Genomic DNA, 22,812 nt, shown 5'->3' on the forward strand with positions numbered 1-22,812 from the left:
AGGCAGGAATCGCACTGAGGTAACTCAGGCGGAGTTTCGGGAGATCGGTTTGAAGCTTCGATTTGTGAGACGGTTTGAGCGCAAGTACCATCACGTTAAGAAGATCTTCCATCCGATCGACCAACTCCCGACCTCTGGAAACGAAGCAGTGTCCAGCCCAACGGCTGTGACAAAGGCTACGCTTCCAGGAAATAAAGGAAAACCGGGAGCACCAGGCTGCTCGGACACTTTGCGGACAACTTCGCTGACCGCGGTAGGATCAGGCAACCCGATACCCTCGGCCCCTAAGACAGCGGATCGGTCAAAACCCGATTCGAAGTTGGCGCCGAAAAAGGGACAGTCGCAAACCATCCAGCCGCACAGAGTGTCGCCCACTTCGGCTGATGCGTCGGCGACTGCCCCCGGCTCTGCAGGGGTAAAGAAGAGCGGAGTTTTACCAGGAGCTTCGATTGTGCAGAGGACTGGTTCACAGACCACTGTAGGATCGTCTGCACCTGGTAAAACTTGCCTTTCTGATACTGTGACAAGCGTTGGTACAGCGGGGAGGCCAGTGATTGGTACGTCAGACGGGCCATCGACCTCAAAGCATAAAGAGGGTAAGATCTTCCGAGGACCCACACCCGACTGCTAAGAGGATGGCGGAACGTCGGCCGGACAACCACTCGGCCTCCTTTGCTGAAGTGACCGCTGAAAGGGTCCAACCAGGGATGACTACCCAGGTCATACAAGGTTCGAATCCCCCACAACCTTTTGGTGTGAGGACGCGGGAACCAACAAGATCAGCAAGGATGATCGCCCCGGATGACCTTCGGGTCGCGATCATCGATAAATCTGATCCGGACAGCATGATCGATGACAACCACTGGCTCCTGGTGGAACGTCTGCTGAGGAAGGTCATTACCTCAGACGAGGTAGATAGATGCCAGGAAGACCGGCTTTGCAGGGCAGTCGTCTATATGGTCATCAAGGTCCTAAATTGCCAGGATGTGGAATCCAAGGACTTCCTCATCCAAACGATTGAGGGCTCTGTTGCACTGTGGGACGGCTGTAGGCTAGCCGCGGTTCCTGTTGACAAGATACCTCGTAGGATCGCATCCACGACATGGGTGCCACCTCCGGATTCAGACTTGGCGGAGGTATTAAAAATGATCAGGAAGCAAAACAGAAGACTTCTGACGGACAGCTGGAGGTTGATAAACTCCTTCAAAAGTGGTGGAGGAACAGTGATGAAGTTCACTATGGACAATGAGAGTGCGAACTATATAAGGGACTGTGAGGGAGTGCTGTACTTCGGGTCTGGTGGTCTTCGGTTCCGCATCCCGCAGCTGCAGTAAAGAAGTTCTGCAGCATGGCCTTCGAGTGGTGCAAATTAATTTGCATCATTGCAGGGCCGCGGCGGCCGAACTTCTTCTCTCCCTCACAGAAACCGAAATAGACATCGCCTTAGTCCAGGAACCCTATTTATACAAAAATAGGGTCTCTGGACTAAGCGATGATCGTTACTCTTAATTTTATACAACCAATGATGATAAGGAATGAACCTGTATTGTAGCTAAGAAAAGTCTTAATCCTATTCAACTCTACAATTACAGTGATGGCGAAACGACTGTAGTGAGGCTAGAGGAGGATACCGGAAGGACTTTAGTGCTAGCCTCGGTCTACATGCCGTATGAGGAACCCGACCCGCCAATACACATAACTTCAATAGTCAGGATGATCACAATGGACCTCAAGGTCTCCGAGTGGAGTGGCTGCCAGCACGGCAGTTGCGCATCCTAATCGTAACCTAACCTAAGTGGTATTCTATAAGTAGAAGATCAAAATATGGGGTCATTTATAAATCAAAAGGTCTTCTACAAATAGAAGAGACTTAACCAGGTCTCCTATATATAGAAGATCTACTTATGAGGTGTCTATAAATAAAAACCCACTTATAAGGTATTCTTTAGATAGAAGATCCACTTATGAGTTATTCTATAAATATACGACCCATTTATGAGGTCTTCTGTAGATACCTCACTATGTGACCTTCTATAGATTGAAGAACGACTTATGAGATCTTATGTAAATAAAAGACCCGCTTATGACGTCTCCTATAAATAGAGGACCCTCTTATGCCGTCTCCAATAAATAGAAGACCCACTTATGCCGTCTGCAATAAATAGGAGACCCACTTAAGAGGTTATCTGTAAACATACGACCACTTTTGAGGTCTTCTGTAAATATACAATCCACTTTTGGGATCTTCTAAAAATAGAAGACATAATTATGAGCTGTTTCAAAATTAGAGAACCTACTTATGTAGTGTCCTATACATAGAAAACCCACTTAAGAGAGGAGGACTTACTTTTGAGGTGTTCAATAAATAGAAGTAGTACTTATGAGGTGGTCTATAAATAGATAACCCACTTACGAGGTCTTCTATAATTAGAAGACTTACTTTTGAGATCTTCAATAAATAGAAATCATACTCATGGGGTATCTATAAATAGAAACTTATGAGGTCTTCTTAAGATAGAAGAGCCACTTTTGCGTTCTTCTATACATAGACGACCCATTCATGAGGTCTTCTGTACCACAAGAACCACTTATGAGGTCATCTATAAATAGAAGGACCCACTTATGAAGTCTTCTTTTATAGATTGCAAAAAACTTTTATATCTTATGAGGTCTTCTGTGGATGGAAGAACTTCATTATTAAATCTATCGATAATAGACTCCCTTATGAGGAATTAAATGTATAAAAGACACAATTACGGAGTCTTCTATAATTTAAAAAGCTTCCTATCGTGTCAGCTATATATATTAAGACTCACTTATTATTATTTTATTCCTTTAAATATAAGACCCACTTTTGAGGTCTTCTATAAATAGAGGCCCAACTTATGTGGTTTTATATAAATAGAAGGAAGACCCACTTATGAGGTCTCAAATAAATAGAGGATCCACCTATGAGGTATTCTATAAGTGAAAGACTCACTTATGAGGTATTCTATATATAGAAGACCAATTTATAAAGTCTTCTACACAATTATGGTTTCTTCTATAAACAGAAGACCTAGTAGGAGGGCTTTTATAGAAAGAAAACACTTTTATGAGGTCTTTTGTAGAAAGAATACCTGGTTATGATACTTTCTATAGATAGAAGACCCATTATTGAGGTATTTTATAGATAACAAAACACCTTCTGATGTCTTCTAAAGATAGAAGACCCATATATGAGGTCTTCTAAATAGAGCGGTGTATAACCATCAGCATCTCGCCCGACTTATCACCTCTAAACGGTGCACTTTCATCAATCATGGCGAAGTCAGAGAGTTCAACAATCATCGCTTCAGAAGTGTTGGGTAGACTTCTGATATTCGGTTAGCAGAAATGATGTTCCGGGAAATCACCACTGCTGCCGCTGTTCGTTTTATACCTGCTGGTCGAAATACCCGAAATAAGACAAAAGTTTCCTGCAGTCGCTCGTTAAATACCTGGTGCCAACCCCAGTGATTTCAGAGTCAGGAAGTTAACTTATTGATATTAGTTTTAAGTGGTGCAGTTTTTAACCTTTTGCTAGCAATTCAAGTCTAGGACGAACCCTTAAAAATGACAGGTTGGTGCTGCTACAGAATCAAGGCAAGGATTCCTGCGAAGGGGAATCGTGCAGACCGATTTCGCTTTTGTCGCCCGTATCAAAGAATCTCGAGGCTATAACTCTGTAGAGCCTCAGCGTAAACAAGTAGGAAAAGCGTTATGTTCGGTCGGGCCGAACTTTTTATACCCTCCACCACAAATTTCAGCCATTTCGGTGGATTAATGTGGTCACAACCTTCAAAATACCGAAAATCGGAAGGCACCGTTCTATGGGGGCTATATGATGGCGCGGACCTATACCTACAAATTTGGGGGGGGGGGGAAGTTTTATACCCCCAACGAAGACTAAATACCAAATTTCAGCCATCTCGGTGTGATAGTGAGGCCAAAACCTTCAAAATACCGAAAATCGGAAGATATCGGCTATATCAAAACGTGGACCTATATAAACATTTTATGGTAGAAATGTTTCTTAGCCTCTGGAAACAAAAAATACAAAGTTACAATCGATTCTGTTGTCAAATGGGACTAATACATTCAAAATATATTAAAATGACGCGTACTTTATATTGGGCGTTATATGGGGGCCATACCAAAACGTGGACCTATATAAACCAACATTGGTAGGAATGTTTTTTGTCCTCTGGAGACACAAATTACCAATTTACAACCAATTCGGTAGTAGAATGGGATAAATATCTTTAAAATTCCTTAAAACGACGACGCGTCACGCGTCATTTTGTATGGGGGCTACACGAAAGTGTGGACCTACATAACCCGCTTTCAATACCAAAAGTCCTACGTACATATAATAAATTTTTCCAAAATTTCATCCACCTACGTCAATCCGTTCGGACGCTAGAGTGATTTCCACAGAGGGACAGACGGACGGACAAGGCTATATCGATGTAGAATTGCACGCTGATCAAGAATATATACAGTTTGTAGGGTCTACAATGATTATTTCGAGTAGTTACAAACGGAATGACAAACTTAATATCCCCCCCCATCCTATGGTGGAGGGTATAAAAATAGCCATCCATTTGCCGATCATCAGCATGAGTTCCGTAAGCAGCACGGCACTACAAAAGCTCCATCTCAACACGTATTAGTCGAGGACTGAACCAGAGTATGAAATGTTGTATAATCATTTATTTGTGTGAACGTCAGTCATCGTGGAATTCAGCAACAAAAAGTTCACTCCCCGTAGAGTGAAAAAGGAAGTTCCCCAAGGTGGGTGATATCTGCGAAACTGTTTAACCTCTACCTTTCCTCTATTGCGCCCCCTCCAGACGGCATTGAAATTGTAACGTATGCGAATGATTGCACGATCTTGGCATCAGGTACCTACGCCGATGTCATTTGTGAAAGGCTGAACTCCTATTTGACTGATCTTACCACCTTTTTTCACGCGAGGAATATGCAACTACTATTCGCCACTAAATCTACAGCCACTTTGTTCACCACATGGACTGCAAAGGTGAGCACCAAGATTCTAGGGACAACATTCGACAGCATTTTCATGTCGCAGAAATGTAGGAATAAGTTCCTCAAGTCCCTAACCAGTAGCACTTGGGATGTAGATAAAGAAACCTTGTTGACAACATATGACGCGAATGTTCGGTCTGCGGTATGTTATGCGGCGCTTGTTGTCCGCGAATGTAAGTGCAACGCGATGCAAAATTATTTAAAACTGTCAGAATGACGCCTTGAGAACGGAAACAGGGTACCTTCTAACCTCGTCAATGAGAAGACAAAGGTTCTTCCATTACAGTGACACAATGGCCTACTCTAATTGCAATACTAGCTCGAAACCCCACCGTAATGCCGTTTACCCACGTTGTCATAAGGACAAAGATTATAATAACAAATCAAATTAACGTCGGCAAATGCCTAGGTAACAGAAACGTTTTCAAAACTATCAACCCTGTTTTAAACAAAATATCCAGAAAAATACCTACATTGAATTATATCCCAAACACCCAATGCCCTCTTCCGCAAATCAGCCAGACTCCACTAATATAATGAAATAATAAAAACAAAACAAATGAAGCAAAATAGTGTGACCTTGTACCGGACGAGCTCTGCCTGTTATCATATTAGGCGTGGTCGTGGCTCAATGTTAGAAAAACAAACTAAAATTAAAAAAAATATTAAAAAATAAACATAAAAATTATTTTAATTTAATAATTTTCTCTTTTATTTGTTCGAGACTTTGAACGAACACATCAGCGCAGCAAGGACAAAACAAGGAAACAAGGTGGATAGATGGAGAAAAAAAAATAAACTGCAATATATTTTGCAAAGTGAATCTGGCTCAAGGACATTTTGAGATGATGATGATGACGATGGAGAAGAAGAAGAGCTGTATACAACAACCACAACGAAGCTTTAAGCCATGACAACAACACTGGCTGGTTGGCAGTGTCATGAATTGCATAAAGGCAAGGATAAAAACGAAAAACACACGCGCATAACTAGAAACCTGCAACAACAACAACCATACAAAGGCAACGCATAATGATGATGATGGGTGGTGCAGCAACAACAAAGGTAACTTTAACAAACAGCAGCATCATTCGCATATATGGCAAGGACTTTTGTCTACTGATTGATCCCCTCAATTAAAATCCCAATTCCTTGTCAATAACTGTCCCTGTCCAAAACCCCTCCATACTACTCACCTGCAGCGAAATGTAGTGGTGTCGATTTACGTCCAGCAGTATCACGGGCATTAACTGTTTGTGATGTTATCAGCTTTTTAACTTTGGCAATATCACCCGTCTTGCAGGCTTCGAATAGCTCACGCAATGGATCATTGATGACCGCATCTAGCAGGTTAACATTTATGGCTCGACTGCGGCTGGTCATGGTATTGAATCCAACATTAAATCCACCAATAATTGTTTGCAAGTTGATGTTTCAGCCAAAACCAAGTAGTGGTGTAGCTTAAGGCCAGACAACACACTTCTTCTTTTTTTGATTTTGTTATACTTTTGTTTGGTTCTCTTTTGGCCACGGAAAATAAAAACAAGACAAGAAAACTATACTCCCCGTCTGTACTAGCGTTAAATTTTCTTATGTTTTATTTTGCTTTTTTTTCTTGATAAATTTTGCACTAATTATTTATCTCTCAGGGTTTTAGTTGTGGGCCCTTTTCTTCAATATTTTTTTCACAACAAGGGCGTTTTCAAGACATTCGATATTGAGATATTCCCTTGAATAATTTTCTGCTTTAGATTTTCATCCACAATATATAATTTTCTTTACTTTATTTCGCACACTTCTTTTTTGCTTCTTTGCTTTGAAAATTGCAACTATTTTTTATATAGCTTAGCTCTGCCCTTTATTTATTTTTTTTTTCCAACACTTGCACCACGTATAACACTCACAATCGGCAACTTTTTCTTTATCAATTTATTTTAACCAATGCATGTTGATTTTTGTTTTTCTTTTTTCTCGTTTTGATTCTTCAACTACGCGACACGGAGTAAATTTTTATTTATTTCTTTTCTTCAACAGCTGAATTAACAATACTTTTTTCATCTTTCTCGAGCCTGTGTAGTCAAAGTCAAGTCGATTATGGTCAGTTATCGATAACGATAACACTACCATAGGTGAGAACAGCGTTGTCAGTATTGGGGATTTTTCCCCAAATTGGGGAATTTTTATATGAAATGGGGAAAAAAATTTCGACTTGGGGAATTGGGAAAATGTTGAGGAAATCTGAAAAATATTTGGGGATTTTTGGGGAATTTCTTTTTTGACTAATTGCCTCAGATTATCTCATATTTTTTAATTTCAGTACGTGAATAGTAGTAGCGCACGCGTGACGCACAAATTACATGCTTCATAGGCCCGTTCTTACATCTTGTCTTTAAAGCCCATTTTAGTTATACCTTACTTTAAGAAAAGTTAGTAATAAAGTTCGCATTACAAGGGATTTGTTATTACATCTTCCATTTAAACTAAATGTTATATTTTCTAAAAATATGGCAATATCAAGCAAAAAAAATCTGTATACCTCAAGTGTTCTCAAATCTGGTTGGTTGATTTGAATTTGCTGACAATTTTTTCTTGTTTTTGGTGCAGTATACTCTCGGGCGCAGTTCAAATTTTAAAAGGAACACAAAGTTCCTTTTTATTTATCCGACACTTATTGTGTTCTTTTTAAAATTTAAAGTGCGCCCAAAAACAAGAAAAATTTGAGAGCAAATTCAAATCAACCAATCCGATTTGAGTAAATTTGATGTATACGGACTGTTCTGCTTGAAATGGAATTGAAGATGTAATATTTATTCCTTATTTTTCTTAAAGTAAGGTATAACAAAAAGGGATTTTAAAGAAAAGATGTAAGAACGCGCCTTAATCTAAGTTTTCAAACCAATGCACACTGCAGGGTCAACACAATTTTAGCTCTATACGACCCTTTTTAGAACCAGTTGTCAAGACAAAAATCTCCACGATTGTTTACGAATCGCAATGGAGAAAGTTATCATTCGTAGGTTGGAGATGCTTTCTGTTCCAACAAGTAATTCTTAAGAAGAAAGCGTCTTCTATTTTGAACCATATTCAGAAATAAAATGCAGTACGAGTAACTAGAATAAATAATCAATTTTTTAACAACTCCATTTGTTGTAGAAATTTTGACCCACAAAGAAATGTTACAACTCTTTCATTATACAAATTTATATAAATCCAATGAGACTGATGATTCTGAATCACTTGAAGGTGAAGTTTTCAATATCGTTAACTTAATTCATATATAAGTGTATAGAATACTTTACAAGTTTAATAATATGAATTTCAATAGTAAAATAAAATTACTTTTAATTTTTTGGTAATTATTTGTAAAAAAAGTTTTGGGGATTTTTTTGAGGAAATTCAATAAAATCTGGGGAATTTTGGGGAAAAGTTTTGGACAAGTTGGGGAAAAGAGTCTAAAAAATACTGGCAACGCTGGGTGAGAAAGCAATATGGTAAATAGTAAAACGTAACAGTTGCTAAACATTTGGTTCCGTAAAGTTGTAATATGATCTGTTGCTGAACCTGCGAGAGTCATTAGTCATAGTCGGCTCGAAATATAAGGGCAGAAACTCAATCATCTCGTTGCTTGCTTCCTTTGCTTTGCTCTAATAAAAGAATAAATGAAAATAGCAACCTATTTCGATTTCCTCACGGCCGTTCTTTATTCTTCTACCAGGAATGAAGCCACGTTCTCTATTCTTTTACCCGAAATGAAGCCACGCAAGCAAAAAATTTCCATTGCTTTTCTACTTTTAGATCATCGAGATAGTGGGGAACTCAATCGGCTTATCTTTCCTTTACCGACCCACCTCAGAAAATTATGAAAAAATTACCACAGATAGTGCTTTTTATCCCGATTCCAACCATGTAATGCTTTTGTTGCGGAAATGTATACTTCCCGAGATATGGGCCTCCAAAGTTCCACAAAGGCCCTAGTATAAAATGATGGCAAACCACCGCAGAAAATTATGAAAAAATTACCACAAATAGTGCTTTTTATCCCGTTTCCAACCATGTATTGCTTTTGTTGCGGAAATGTATACTTCCCGAGATATAGGCCTCCAAAGTTCCACAACGGCCCTAGTCTAAACTGCTGGCAAACCACCGCAGAAAATTATTAAAAGATTACCCCAGATAGTACTTTTTACACCGAATCCAACGATGTATTGCTTTTGTTACGGAAATGTATACTTCCCAAGATATGGGCATCCAAAGTTCCACAAAGGTCCTAGTCTAAAATTTTGGCAAACCACAGCAGAAAATTATTAAAAAAATACCACAAATAGTGATGTTTATACTGATTTCAACGATGTATTATTTTGTTGAAGGGTATGTATACTTCCCGAGATATAGGCCTCCAAAAATATTAAATTGTTCCCATTCCCGAGATTTGCATAGGAGAAAGTCTTAAAACCTGGCCGAAGGCCGGCTATTTAGTGAAAAATATTTAATTTAAAACAAAATTTTGTTCCCGCTCCCGATTTTGTTCCTGCACCTGTCCATAGGAGAAAGTCTTAAATCCCGGCCGAAGGCCGACTATTTAGAGAAAAACAGGTGAGGGCCTTGTGGATCTTTTGAGGCCCATATCTCGGGAAGTATACATTTCCAACATGGTTGGAAACGGGATAAAAAGCACAATCTGTGGTAATTTTTTCATAATTTTCTGCGGTAGTTTGCCAACATTTTATACTAGGGCTTTTGTGGAACTTTGGAGGCCCATATCTCGGGAAGTATACATTTCCGCAACAACAGCAATGCATGGTTGGAATCGGGATAAAAAGCACTATATGTGGTAATTTTCTGCGTTGGGTCGGTAAAGGAAAGGAGTTCCACTCAATCTTAGAACGCCTAATTTCCTAAAAATATTCATTGAAATCACTCATGGTGTAATAAGAAGGTGTTACATCAAATCATACCAAACGTCAAAATTGTTCACAATAACGCATTGCTGTGAATTGCTTGTTTACCTTTTGTATGTGATTTTACTCACAATAATGCGTTTTGACAAATAAGCTCTGTTCCAGAACTAAAAAGTTTTTACAATTTTTACCACTTTTACACATTTTGCGTTCCCGTACACAGAATTTATATGAAAATCGACTTTTACAACTTTAAAGCTGGGTACATATTGTCAGTTTTGAATGACAGCTTTGTTGTTGCTTGCTAGTGTGGCCGTTCATTTTTGTCATTCATCATGCAACCGCAAAATGTTTTGTGGTTGCTGGAAGGTTTGACAGTTATCGATAATTGCGAAATATCGACATTCAAAACTGTATAGTTGTGTAGTTCCGGAACGAACTAGTTCCAAGGAACTATTCCGGACAAGGAACTATTGGAACTATATCATTTATATAGTTCCTTTAGTTCATATAGTTCCATCCGTGCATATAATTCCTTTCATTTATATAATTCATTTCCTTTCTTCGATTTTTCACATTCGGTTCCTTCATCATTCAGATGCGGCCACATTGTTAAATAAACGTAAATCACATCCTCGTTACATTAGATCTGTTCCTTTACGTGCAAGAATCTTCAAGTTTTACTACTTTTTACTTTTTACAATTCATCTACCAAAAGATGAAAACAAAAAGAAAGATTCGTTAAACTACTTCAATCTCGGAACTATTTGGAATGAAGGAAATAAAAAGAACGAGAAACGAGAAAGATGCATTGAACTATATCTGTCTCGGAACTATTTGGAACGAAGGAAATAGAAAGAACGACGAAAGAAAAAGATTCATTGAACTATATCGCTCTCGGAACTATGGAACTATATTAAGGAACTAGTTCCTTTTGGCAAATGGAACTAGAAAGATCGATCCGCTCCAGGAACTATATTGCCCAACTCTACAAAACTGACAATGTGTGCCCAGCTTTACGACTTTTACCACTTTATAAAGTACGGGAACAGGCCACTAGTATGATAATCAGCTGTTTTTCCCGTTGTACCTGTATCAAGGCAAATTTAACAAGGTGATCCAATAGTTGACGTTAGGTTGTAGTCTTCATTTGCTGTCAAATTTTTTTGCGCGAAATATCCACAAATGTTAGAAGAAAACGTTAAAATATTATTCGCGAAGCTTAAACAAAGATGTTGTACACAGATATTTTTTATAGAAGCGAAATATTTGTTATTTATTTTTGATTAAAAATATGTTTTGACAGCAAATGAAGACATAGGTGCTATTATTGTATCACCTTCTTTCTTACACCATGACCTGTATTATTGTGCCATGAAATCACTCTAGTGTACATTATCGATTCTACCAAAGACATAAATACAACAAGATAAGACATTTTGTTTGCTATCATTCTTCAGTGAATGGCTTTTGAATTTAACATAATGTTATATCACGATATGGTGATATAACATTTTTTTCTTTTATACATTTTTACGTATTTAACCGAATTTACCGATCCAATTGACATAGAATTATTCTTGAATAGATCCTTGAATTCATAAATTTCGTTTCTGATACCATTACATGAAATGTTCCTCCTTGGTTGCGATTTTTAATTAACTGCAACCTGTTAAGGGTAATGTTTCTATACAAAGTTTCGTAAACATTTTTTTGTTGCATGCATTTTGTCTAGTCTTAGTTGTATTTATGTCTTTGATTCTACACTCTAGTTTATTTATTTTTTATTTTGTTTTAATTAATATCGATAGATAGTTTTGCCTATTGATATTATCCATGGTGGAATAATGCCATGTTCATACCAGCATTTGAATCACATTGTTCGCTCTCATAATTATGTACACGAATTAACCCGTTCATACGACATGGTACACAATTGATAGCAACGTGATTTATATTTTCATACTTTTTATTTACTGATTTTCAAGAAAATTTCAGCCCAAAGACGAATAAAGTTAATTGATATGAACTGAAAGAATATTTGAATATTTGTCCTTCTTTCAGATATCTATTTAATACTAAATTATATTATTTTCAATCATGTTTTCTATTTTTTTCTTAAAATTTTTGTGTTTTCTGTACATTTTGTTAATTTTTCTATTTTCAAAATTAACAAGGGAGAGAACTGCCAAAAAAATTTTGGTATACAGACTTTCTTGCAGGCATTTGATTTTTGTTTCTAGATTTGTGCGCGAATTTGAAACGATGGACAAGAAATACAACTGCAATGAAAGAGTAGAGACAAAATTTGCTATGATTTGAATGTATGCTAGTCCTTAAACCGTTTACTTTTCATTCATGTTTTGCAGTTTCTGTAAAAATGTTTGGGTTTTTAATAAATTTTTAAATGATTTATTTTTCCTGTCATAATTAATTTATTTCGATAAATTCTCTCATTTGTTAGAGATGGGACATATTTTATCGTCGTTCTGAGAGTAATTTAAATTGAACAATGTACAAAAATCGTTGTTCGTTCTCAAAATTTTGTATGGGAAATGAAGTAATTACATCGTAATTTGGATTCGAGAGAGCGAATTAGCCCTAGTATTAACAAGGCATTACCAGACCAAACGTCAACATTTGCGAACATTAATATCGATAGATAAATGTAACACCTTGTTATTCCACCATGATATTATCAGATTAAAAACCCCTTACTAGGCGTTTATACCAGACAGTTTGTCTTCTAAGTCGATGTTTAGACGTTCAAAGTTAATAGGAAAGAAAATTGCGTTTATGGGCGAGGGAGTAGAGAGGAATAAGAGGGGGTACACACACTCCTGTACTCGCAAATTCTTCGTCTGTTCCAGAACCTGCAAGAAGCTACTATTTTTTACTACGATACATTTTTTCCTTTATGTTATCGGAAAAAAATAGTAAAAATTAATAGATTCTTGCAGTTCTGGAACAGACCATATGTTTTGTTTCTTTAGTCCCGGTCCACACTAGCGTGAATTTTATTAAAAAATTTCATGAAATTATGAGTTTCTAGATCGAGTTACATTGTAAAGTAAAATCATAAAATTGCTGTATTAGGGAATTCGAAATTCACGCTAGTGTGGACCGGGACTTATGGTTTGCAGATTTTTTTTTTTTTTGCATTTTCTTCATTTTATTTTCTCCTCCGGCAAATAAATAACAACACATTTGAATTTATAACATTTGTGATGACAAATAAATTGAACAAAAAATTATCTTTAAAAATTTATAGTAAACATATACATATGTATTTATTTAATTTTTAATTAACTTTAATGAAATTTCTATAAGCGATATCGCCTAATACCCCGGTTACACTATTGAAGGTTAACCCACTGGGTTTAATAGATCCAGTGGGTTAATCTTTGCTGGTTACACTTAGCTTTTCGAGGATATAAACTGTCAGCTGATGTTTGTTTACGTATACAAACAAAATAACTAATAAAGTCGTGTTTAACACTTTTACAATTTCTCGCATGAGATATCGTCCCCTCTTTGCTCATATTGGTATATTTTACACACAGGGATACATTTTTGTATCAAGGTATCAAGCGTACTTTTTGTTAAAAAAGTGTCTAATGTAAAAAAATAAATAATTTTATGATTTTCAAATAACTTTAGATTTGTTAACTCCATAAAATCTCATGCGACCAATCGTAAACGTGTAAAACACGACAAACTCTGTTGCAAAAACAGTTGCAACTTTTGGTACTTTTTGAGTAGAGTTGGATTTTTTTGCACAAATACCGAATACAACACTGTATTTTTGGTGGATTTATGCCGGATTTAAAATAAACCCAGTTGTGAGAGGATTTAATTTTTGTATGGCAAATCTGGTCAGATTTGACCAGATTAAGCAATAAATCCTCATAAAGTGGGTTAACCCGGCAAAAAACTGTAGTGTAACCGCACTATAACAGTCTGTTTCACTATGTCGAACGAAAATGAAAACGAAAGAAAAACAACAAAACTCTTGTATGATTTTTGAATTTTGTAGTTGTTTTAAAGCAAACACAAGGTCAATATTGCCATGAAAACCAAAGTTTAGGTGTTTTTCGTTCGCAATCATTTTCTTTCGACATGGTGAAACAGGCTCTAAGTATTGCTTTTGCATGATCAAACTAGAAAATGAGTGTGAAGAAGAATCAGAAAATTTACACAAACATTATTTGATTGTCTAAACTGCAAGGAAATTTTAAAAGAAATTGAGAAGAAAATTTGCCATTCCAGTTTGAACGTATAAACACGGACTAATACAACTCTGATTTACTAATGCTCTGTTCCAGAACCTGCGAGAAGCTACTATTTTTTACTACGATAACATTTTTTCCTTTAAGTTATCGGAAAAAATAGTAAAAATTAGTAGATTCTTGCAGTTCTGGAACAGACCATGATACATACATACCCAGCAAAAAATTTTGGAAGTTGTTCATGTCTAGTTATGATTTCACTACACCCTTTGATGCAGTCCACACGGATTTATGAAAAATGCACTCCGTTGGATACATTGTATAAGCAGTTGCTTTAGATATCCCTACAAAACAAAAACAGTTGGTTGACCCCTACCCCAAAAGAGAAAGAAATGTGAATTTATTTCGAAGAATTTACATAGAAAGATGTTGTGAAATCATAACTACAATTGCACAACTTCCATTTTTTTCTGGGTGTTTACTAAGGAGCAAATAAAGAATTATTTTATCGTTTAGACATCGTAAATATTGGTATTGGATGATTAAAATCAACTTTGTATATCAAAGCTAATTTAATTTTTCCGCCTTGTTTACAAACTTTTGACATTTTAAATTATTTTTATTGTAGCACTCTACACCGATGCATCTACCTTGTATCATGTGCCAGCTCGCAACTTTTTGTATTTTCTAGCAACATGTTGCAGAAAACAGAGTTGTATACGAGGATTTATGCCGGATTTAAAACAAATCCACTCAATGCGAGGATTTATTATTGTATGTCAAATCTGGTAGATTATAGCCAGATTTAGCAAATAAGACCTGATAATGCGCTAAATCCGGCTAATGAAGTCATATATAAACGCCTGTTATACTATGAACTTATACTATGATTTAAACTGTCAATCCCATACAATATACGTAAAATAAAATCCAGTGGATTTAGAACTACGATTTATTTGACGTATATACTATGGAATTGAGATTTGGTTTAGCAAATCCAGTCGATTTAAGTTGTCATTTTTATACAATGTATGTCAAATAAATCAAGATAATGCGCTTAATCATCGTAGCTCTGTTCCAGAACTAAACGGTTTTACATTTTTTGCCACTTTTAAACATTTTGCGTTCCCGTACACAAAATTTATATGAACATCGTTTACGACTTTTACCACTTTATAAAGTACGGGAACAGACCACGATTTCAACTGTCAATTCCATAGCTCAAACGTCAAATGAAATCTCATCTGAAATCCATTGGATTTCATTTGACGTTTAACCTATGGATTTGACAGTTGAAATCGAGTGGATTTCGTAAATGTAAACCAAGTATAAAAACACCTACATGACTGGACTATCAAAACAAAATTATCTTTCAATTACCGTTCAAAGTTTCTTATCGATTTTCGTTCTGCAAAGCGTTGTATTCGTTGATTTCCGTACAATGTTTTTTTTTTCACATTTATTTTTCATGGGAGGTCCAGGATTTTATTTTGATTACAAGTAAACACTTTAAATAAATGTTATCCAGAAGTGCTTTTGAATTAAAATAAGAACATGTTCATACATTCAATATTACATTTCATGAGTGTATTTTTAATAAAAGATAATGGAATCTGAGTTGAAATGTAATGACCAGGGAATGTAAGTCGGTACAATACGTCATGATTATTTTTTCATGACATATTTTTACATGACATTAACAAATCCACTGATATAAACATGGCCTAACTTGTTATTGCCTTTTTATTTTTTTTTTTTGAGGTAGTTTTGGGTTTAAAGGCCTCGGTACAATGGTTCCACTGAAAACTTCACTAGCCGGATTTAGCGCATTATCAGGTTTTATTTGCTAAATCCCGCTATAATCTACTAGATTTACCACACAAAACTAAATCCTTGTATTGACTGGATTTGTTTTTAATCCTCCCAAAACTCCAATACGACTCTGTTTTGTAGAAAAAATCTCTACACTTCCAAAAAAGTATCAAATTGGCAGCACTTTTTACGAGTCATGCGTTACATTTTGCGAATTGAATTGCTATCACAAAATAGAGAATATTTTCTGAGAAAGAGTGAAATAAAATAAAGCAAATATAATGGCAATTTACAGCAATTGAGTACAGTCTAAATCAAATCAATCTATAATAGTATGCGTACATATACCGAGTTTAATAAATCCAATGGATTTCAAATGTCAATTCCATTCGGTATACGTCAAAAAAAAAAATCCCCATAAAGAAGTTTAAGCTGGCCATAAGTCCCAATTTACATTGGGCGAGTTTACTTGCGGCAATTGTCATTTTGTAGGAGAGAGAGGTGAGGCATATGGTAACCCTTTGCCTCTCAGCACCCTCTCTCACCAACAAACTGACAATTGCCGCAAGTAAACTCGCCTAATGTAAATTGGGACTAAGCTCTAATGTGTATGGCGTTTAGGCCAAATTGGTTTGGGAATAAACAATAAATAAGTATATTATATATTTTTCACCGATTGTTTAATTACGATTGTTTTATTTGTCAAATTCAAGTGCAATCGAAATATTGTCATTCTGACAAGCATTGTTTTCGCACGGATTTACTAAACAAAATCAGCAACGAGCAATTCACGTATCAAGCGAAAACCAAACATACACCCCAACAAAATATAGTACTTGAAGAGATATGACAAGGGGAAAATACTCAACGTTAAGTAGGAGAAAAGTTTAATAAAAGGCGCCAATTTTTCACGAATCAACGACAGTTTTCGGTGAATTGTAAATAACAACGGAGTGGAATACAACTTTTAATATCGTGCAGGATTTTTTATAGAAATGCAATAAAATGTTGAAATTAAATATAGTAGTAGTGCTCGTGATCCTAGGTGTATCCTGCAATACATCATTAGGATGTAGACGTGTCGAAGAAACAAATAAATTTGCCAATACCGATATATCAGTGAAGTTGAAGAGATCCGGAAAGTTACAATATGAAATATTAAAAGGTGAAAATTAAAAAAAAAAAAGATTTGTAATGAAAGATCATGAAAAAGGATTAAATTAATAGCAAAACGTGGACATATTTTGATTATTATAAAATGGTGCACGTCCTCCAGAAAAATGGAATATAATTATTTATTTGTTTTGCATCGGGAACATTTATTTACATTTACTACTTTAATTGATCAATGTCCTAAATAATGAAAGTAGTGTTTTCAAAAAGGATTTCTCGGTGTAATTGGCGATTAACATACATACATCCCTAATAGTGTTCCTTTTTTCATCCATATACAACATTATTCTGAATCGATCTCTAATTGATTTTGTCAAGGTGAACATCTGTAATAACAACTGTAATTAATTGCTGATAACAATTATTATTATTTTTTGTGGTTGTTGCACTTTGTCGTTAAACATTTTACAACTGATATAGAGATAAGAGACACTTGAACATGCAAATTTATAATTCAAAACACAATGACTTCCCACAGTTTTGTACAATTTTCTTTCACACTAATTGTTAATGGAAATTGGAAAAATGCATTTAATATACACAAATAGCTTTAAACTCAATAGATTTTTAATTAATTCTCTTTCGAGTTGAGCTTATTAGACCTATTATATACATTGAAAAATTAGGAGTCTACTGAAGTCCCACGCATTCAACCATTACGCTACGTTCCACGGGTGGTTAAGCCGATCTTCAGGCGTATTGAATGTTGTTTTTGTGGCAGACGAAGGCAAAGCTTGGGAACTAGTATATATATCGCACTTCATTAGATAAATGCATATGCGAAATTATGTCAGTTAATTGAAACTCCAAACTTTTTCCTATACTCCTGCTTGGTAATCCCATTTTTCAATGTTCACAGTAAGTTTTATTCCTACGTCATTAGTAATTGCTCTCCTATATCAGAAGATTTTTGATCATCAATTATTGTCTACTAAAGTTTTGACAAGTTGATGGTGGCTCAGAACGCTAAGACGCCGGCAATCTTGACGCTCATCTAGAGACGCATAATTTCATGTCAAAATTTCAGTGAAATTACTCTTGTGTGGCCCGGGACATACGAGCTATGCGCTATGGAATTGACATTTGAAACCCAATGGGTTTATTAGTCCGGTTAAATCCAAACACGGTATAATGGAAGCGAACCCACGACCTTCAGCGTGCAAGGCAGGTGTGCACACTAAAGGTGTGAACCGAATGAAATACGCCGCTTTTTTCACGCTCAGACCAAGTACTACCTAACCAGACCAAGTACTACCTAACTCAAATGTTGCCTAATTCATTTGAATTAGGTAGTACTTGGCCTTTAGTCTTTTACATGAAACTGAGCGTGAAAAAGCGGCGTATTTCATTGTGTTTCTACCTTAAAGGCCTCGTAACATAAGAGGATTTCTGGCTTAATTCATTAAGTTGCGTGTTCTTCCGGCTTTAACCCCCTGTTTTTGTAAAGAAATGCTTTCTTCTCACGAATTGTCAAATTTTGTAGATCGATTTACTCGCCTAAGCGCAAGTGTAGAGCGCTGATTTTTATATGAGGAATTCTTTACTAAATATGGAAAGCGTCTACGAAAAATTAGGTCCTAAATTATTACTGCACCACGGTGGCACCCAATAGCCTGTACATTAATAGCCTGTTTATATTATAAGTTTTTGTCGGGTTAACCTTCTGTATGACGTATACCCAGTGGAATTTATACCCCGGTTACACTTAACCAATGGATTTGGGTTTCAAATGTCATTTCCATAGAGCAAACGTCAAATAAATCCTCATGAAGTGGGTTAACCCGGCAAAAAACTCTAGGGTAACTGTACTATTACATTTAAAACCCAGTGGCTTTAATAAATCCAGTTATATTTGTTTCCTTCATTTATTCCATGGCACAATTACCCAGGTAGTGGTATCACACCAGCTGTTCGAATATGAAAAGCCAAATCCTTTTATAAAAAAATTATTGTTGTTGTAATTTTCCCAACAACGTAAAGAAAACTTTGACATAAAATATTCAAAATTTTACGATACCACTACAATATTATTATAAGACCATGTTTATATTATAGCTTTTTGCAGGGTTAACCTTCTTTATGAGGATTTATTTGAAATATAAGCAATGGAATTGACAGTTGAAACCCAGTGGGTTTGTTAAATCCGGTTATATATAAACGTATCATAATTTACTTTATCTGACAGAGTGATTTTATTTCTACCCACGAAATGTTAATTTTACGGGCATCTGATAAAGTTGTTTGACGCCCAGTATTTCTTGGGCGGCCACGTCTTCTCCTTCCTTGGTGCCGGTCCACACTAGAGTGATTTCATTGAAAAAATTGCATGAAATTATGCGTCTCTAGATCGACTTCCATAGTAGAGTAAAATCATAAAATTGCTGTAGTGGGGAATTCGATTTAAGAACGCCTAATTTCATGAAATTTTTTAATGAAATTCACGCTAGTGTGGACCGGGACTTGGGGGGTTTCCTTTCAAGGGCGTATCTTGTGATGTTGGCTGGAGTTTTCCGAGGAGTGTGGCCTATCCACCTCCATTTCTTCCTAATTATCTGCTTGATTATTGGTTCTTCCTTTGTTCTTTGCCATAAAGGCCTGGGTACATAAGCTGCTTTGCCTGGTTGCCTTGCTTTCCTGGTTCATTTTTGACATAATAAAAATAAAACAATAAAGCCTTTACCTAATTAACTGCGTGTTGCGTGTGCGTTCAAAAATACAAAAACAAAAATACATGTATTTCAAATTGAAAACAAAAACAAATACATGTATTTTGTTTTTGTTTTTTGAACGCACGCGTAACACGCAGCTAATTAGGTAAAGGCTTAAAGGAGGCCGAGCAAATTTCGAACTGGGTTGCCCTTTTCTTTTTATTCTTTCAGTCCTAATTTACATTAGGCGAGTTTACTTGCGGCAATTGTCATTTTGTAGGAGAGAGAGGTGAGGTATATGGTAACCCTTTGCCTCTCAACACCCTCTCTCACCCACAAACTGACAATTGCCGCAAGTAAACTCGCCTAATGTAAATTGGGACTTATCAGAAGCAAGCAGGGCAACCAAGCGAGGCAGCTTATGTACGTAGGCCTTAAGGCCGCATTTGTAAAGCTGAAAACACATTAAACGTTTGAGTAAAGTTTTGTGTCATTTCTGGTACATGAATAAAATACAAAGTCTGCCAATTTTTCTTTATTCTTCTGCCAGATATGACACAGAACTTTACTCAAACGTTGGATGTGTTTAGCGCTTAAGGTGTCTGCACATACGGCGCGTTGAGCGTCGTGTTACAACAACCACATGAAAACTTCAACAACAAACTTGGCATCACTTACACTTTTTTCATGTAGTTGTTGTTTTTAACGCGTGACGCGACGCACAACGGACCGTATGTGCCGGGGCCATTAATAGTGTTGGACCAGAAATTACGCCATGTAATGCGCTAGTATTTATTTGGATTGCTTGTCCGATTATATATAAACTTATTATTAGACTATCCTCTAATTAATCTTCCTATTTTCTCTTTTAGGTTCCGATGTTCTTCAAACTGTGACCTTTGACAATTTCAATACCAACAATGATCTTCAGACGACATCAAAGGGTTCCATAACAATATCCGATGGCAAGGAAACCATAGAATTTGAATTGGTAACATCGACCAGCACAATAACTCACCTACGAGTGATACGTGAAAATGTAGCCGATAATACTGAACCTAAGGACTGTTTCGATTTAGATATGTCCTCGACACATTGGTTTGGTGGACCTGAAGATCGTTATCAATATTTCCCAGCGGAAAGGTTGACTTTCGAAAATTATTCCTATGTCACTAAAGAGGATCATAACGCAGGTGTTGCCGAACGTTATTGGCTTAATACAAATGGTGTATTCCTCTATGTTGAGACAGAAACTCCCCTCTTTATAACACAAAATGCTCCTGGTTATGAGAATAAACTGTGTTTCTCGGCCAGAAATACTTTGCCATATAATGCTAGAGCTACATCGCGTAGTATGGTCTATCACATAGGTGTTGCAGATAATGCCAAGACAGCTCATATGCATGCCGTGGAGACATTGTTGGGTCATCCTACAAGCTATCCTGATGAGCGCATGGTTAAACACCCCATTTGGTCTACATGGGCTCTGTATAAGGCGGATATTAGTGATCAAATTGTACGCGATTTTGGTGATAAAATTTTACAGTACGGCTTTGAGAATAGTCAATTGGAAATTGATGATGACTGGGAGGATTGTTATGGTGCCCTGACATTCCGCAAATCCAAATTTCCCAATATTAAACAACTAACAGATGATCTGAAGGCCAAAGGATTCCGTATTACTTTGTGGATACATCCATTTATCAACAAGAATTGTGAGCCCACCTACAGTGATGCTCTAGCAAAGGGGTAAGTTGCATCGCAGGGATCATTTGCTCCTACTAAATAAAATTCCCCTTCCCTTTAGTTATTTAGTTTTAGATCACAACGGCAAAGCCGACACCCAATGGTGGAACAGTAAAACTGGTGAGGCTGCCTATGTAGATTTTACCAAAACAGAGGTCCAAGAATGGTTTAAGAAACGTCTTACACGCCTGCAAACAGAAGATGGCATTGATAGTTTCAAATTTGATGCTGGTGAGACAAGCTGGGTACCCAGCGACCCGGTATTGAGCGGTGATGAAACACTCTCCCCCCATCAAATTACTCAGGAATATGTACGCACAGTTGGCTCTTTCGGACCCATGGTAGAAGTACGTGCTGGCCAAGGAACTCAAGATATGGCCATTTTTGTACGCATGATTGACAAAGACTCCGAATGGAGCTGGAATAACGGCCTGCTGACCTTGATTACCACACTGTTGCAATTGAATATGAACGGTTATCCCTACGTATTGCCGGATATGATTGGTGGTAATGGCTATAATAATAAACCACCAACAAAGGAGTTATTCATCAGATGGCTACAGGCCAATGTTTTCATGCCAAGCCTGCAATTTTCTTTTGTTCCATGGACTTTTGATGAGGAGGCCATTGAGATTAGTAAGAAGTTTACGAAATTGCATGCTGACTATACACCACAGATAATGGAGCGCTTTAAATTGGCCGCCAGTACCGGGGAACCTGTTAATCCTCCTCTATGGTGGGTTGATCCCGAGGATAAAACTGCCCAGGGAATATATGATCGTAAGTAAAGATTGAGGTTTTCTTATCGAATCGGTTGGGAATTGTTTTCTCTTTGCAGAATTCCTCTTGGGAGATAGCATAATCGCAGCTCCTATTGTAAGAGAGAATGAAACCAAACGTGATATTTATTTGCCAAAAGGCACATGGAAGGATGGCAATTCCGATAATGTTCACACTGGTCCCATTTGGATAATGGACTATCCAGCGCCATTGGATACTTTGCCATATTTTGTAAAACAAGCTTGAAACCTTGCATTGTAGATGATAAGTAATACAATTGGTTTGTTCCAGTATTGCGAGAATCTACTAATTTTTACTATTTTTTCCGATAACATAAAGGAAAAAATGTTATCGTAGTAAAAAATAGTAGCTTCTTGCAGGTTCTGGAACAAAGCAATTGTGTATTTAGTATTTCAAGAATTAGAAAATAAAATAGTAGAAGTTAAATATGCAAAA

At 36.7% G+C, this 22,812-nt stretch overlaps 2 protein-coding genes across 3 annotated transcripts in view; one reads left to right on the forward strand and one right to left on the reverse strand.

The window, feature by feature from the left end:
- Tnks (tankyrase) overlaps window positions 1–7,170 on the reverse strand; it is a 71,256-nt gene extending 64,086 nt beyond the window's left edge. Inside the window, exon 1 of the mRNA XM_073970767.1 lies at window positions 6,267–7,170. Within this exon, the coding sequence (XP_073826868.1) occupies window positions 6,267–6,453 (187 nt within the window). The 5' untranslated portion in view covers window positions 6,454–7,170. The remainder of the gene's footprint in view (window positions 1–6,266) is intronic.
- A 9,554-nt stretch (window positions 7,171–16,724) lies between these two features.
- tobi (target of brain insulin) lies at window positions 16,725–22,812 on the forward strand. Of its 2 annotated transcripts, XM_073970865.1 has the most exons (5): window positions 16,844–17,174; window positions 20,703–21,579; window positions 21,638–22,356; window positions 22,415–22,631; window positions 22,753–22,812. In XM_073970865.1, exons 1-4 carry the CDS (start codon window positions 17,015–17,017, stop codon window positions 22,600–22,602), a joined length of 1,944 nt encoding a protein of 647 aa, XP_073826966.1. In that variant the 5' UTR covers window positions 16,844–17,014; the 3' UTR covers window positions 22,603–22,631; window positions 22,753–22,812. The 2 variants fall into 2 exon arrangements, with proteins under 2 accessions (XP_073826956.1, XP_073826966.1); XM_073970855.1 differs by having other exon boundaries at window positions 16,725–17,174; window positions 22,415–22,812.

The sequence above is a fragment of the Musca autumnalis genome, unplaced genomic scaffold, assembly GCF_047663935.1.
Source record: "Musca autumnalis isolate F117 unplaced genomic scaffold, ASM4766393v1 scaffold_1, whole genome shotgun sequence".
NCBI lineage: Eukaryota > Metazoa > Arthropoda > Insecta > Diptera > Muscidae > Musca > Musca autumnalis.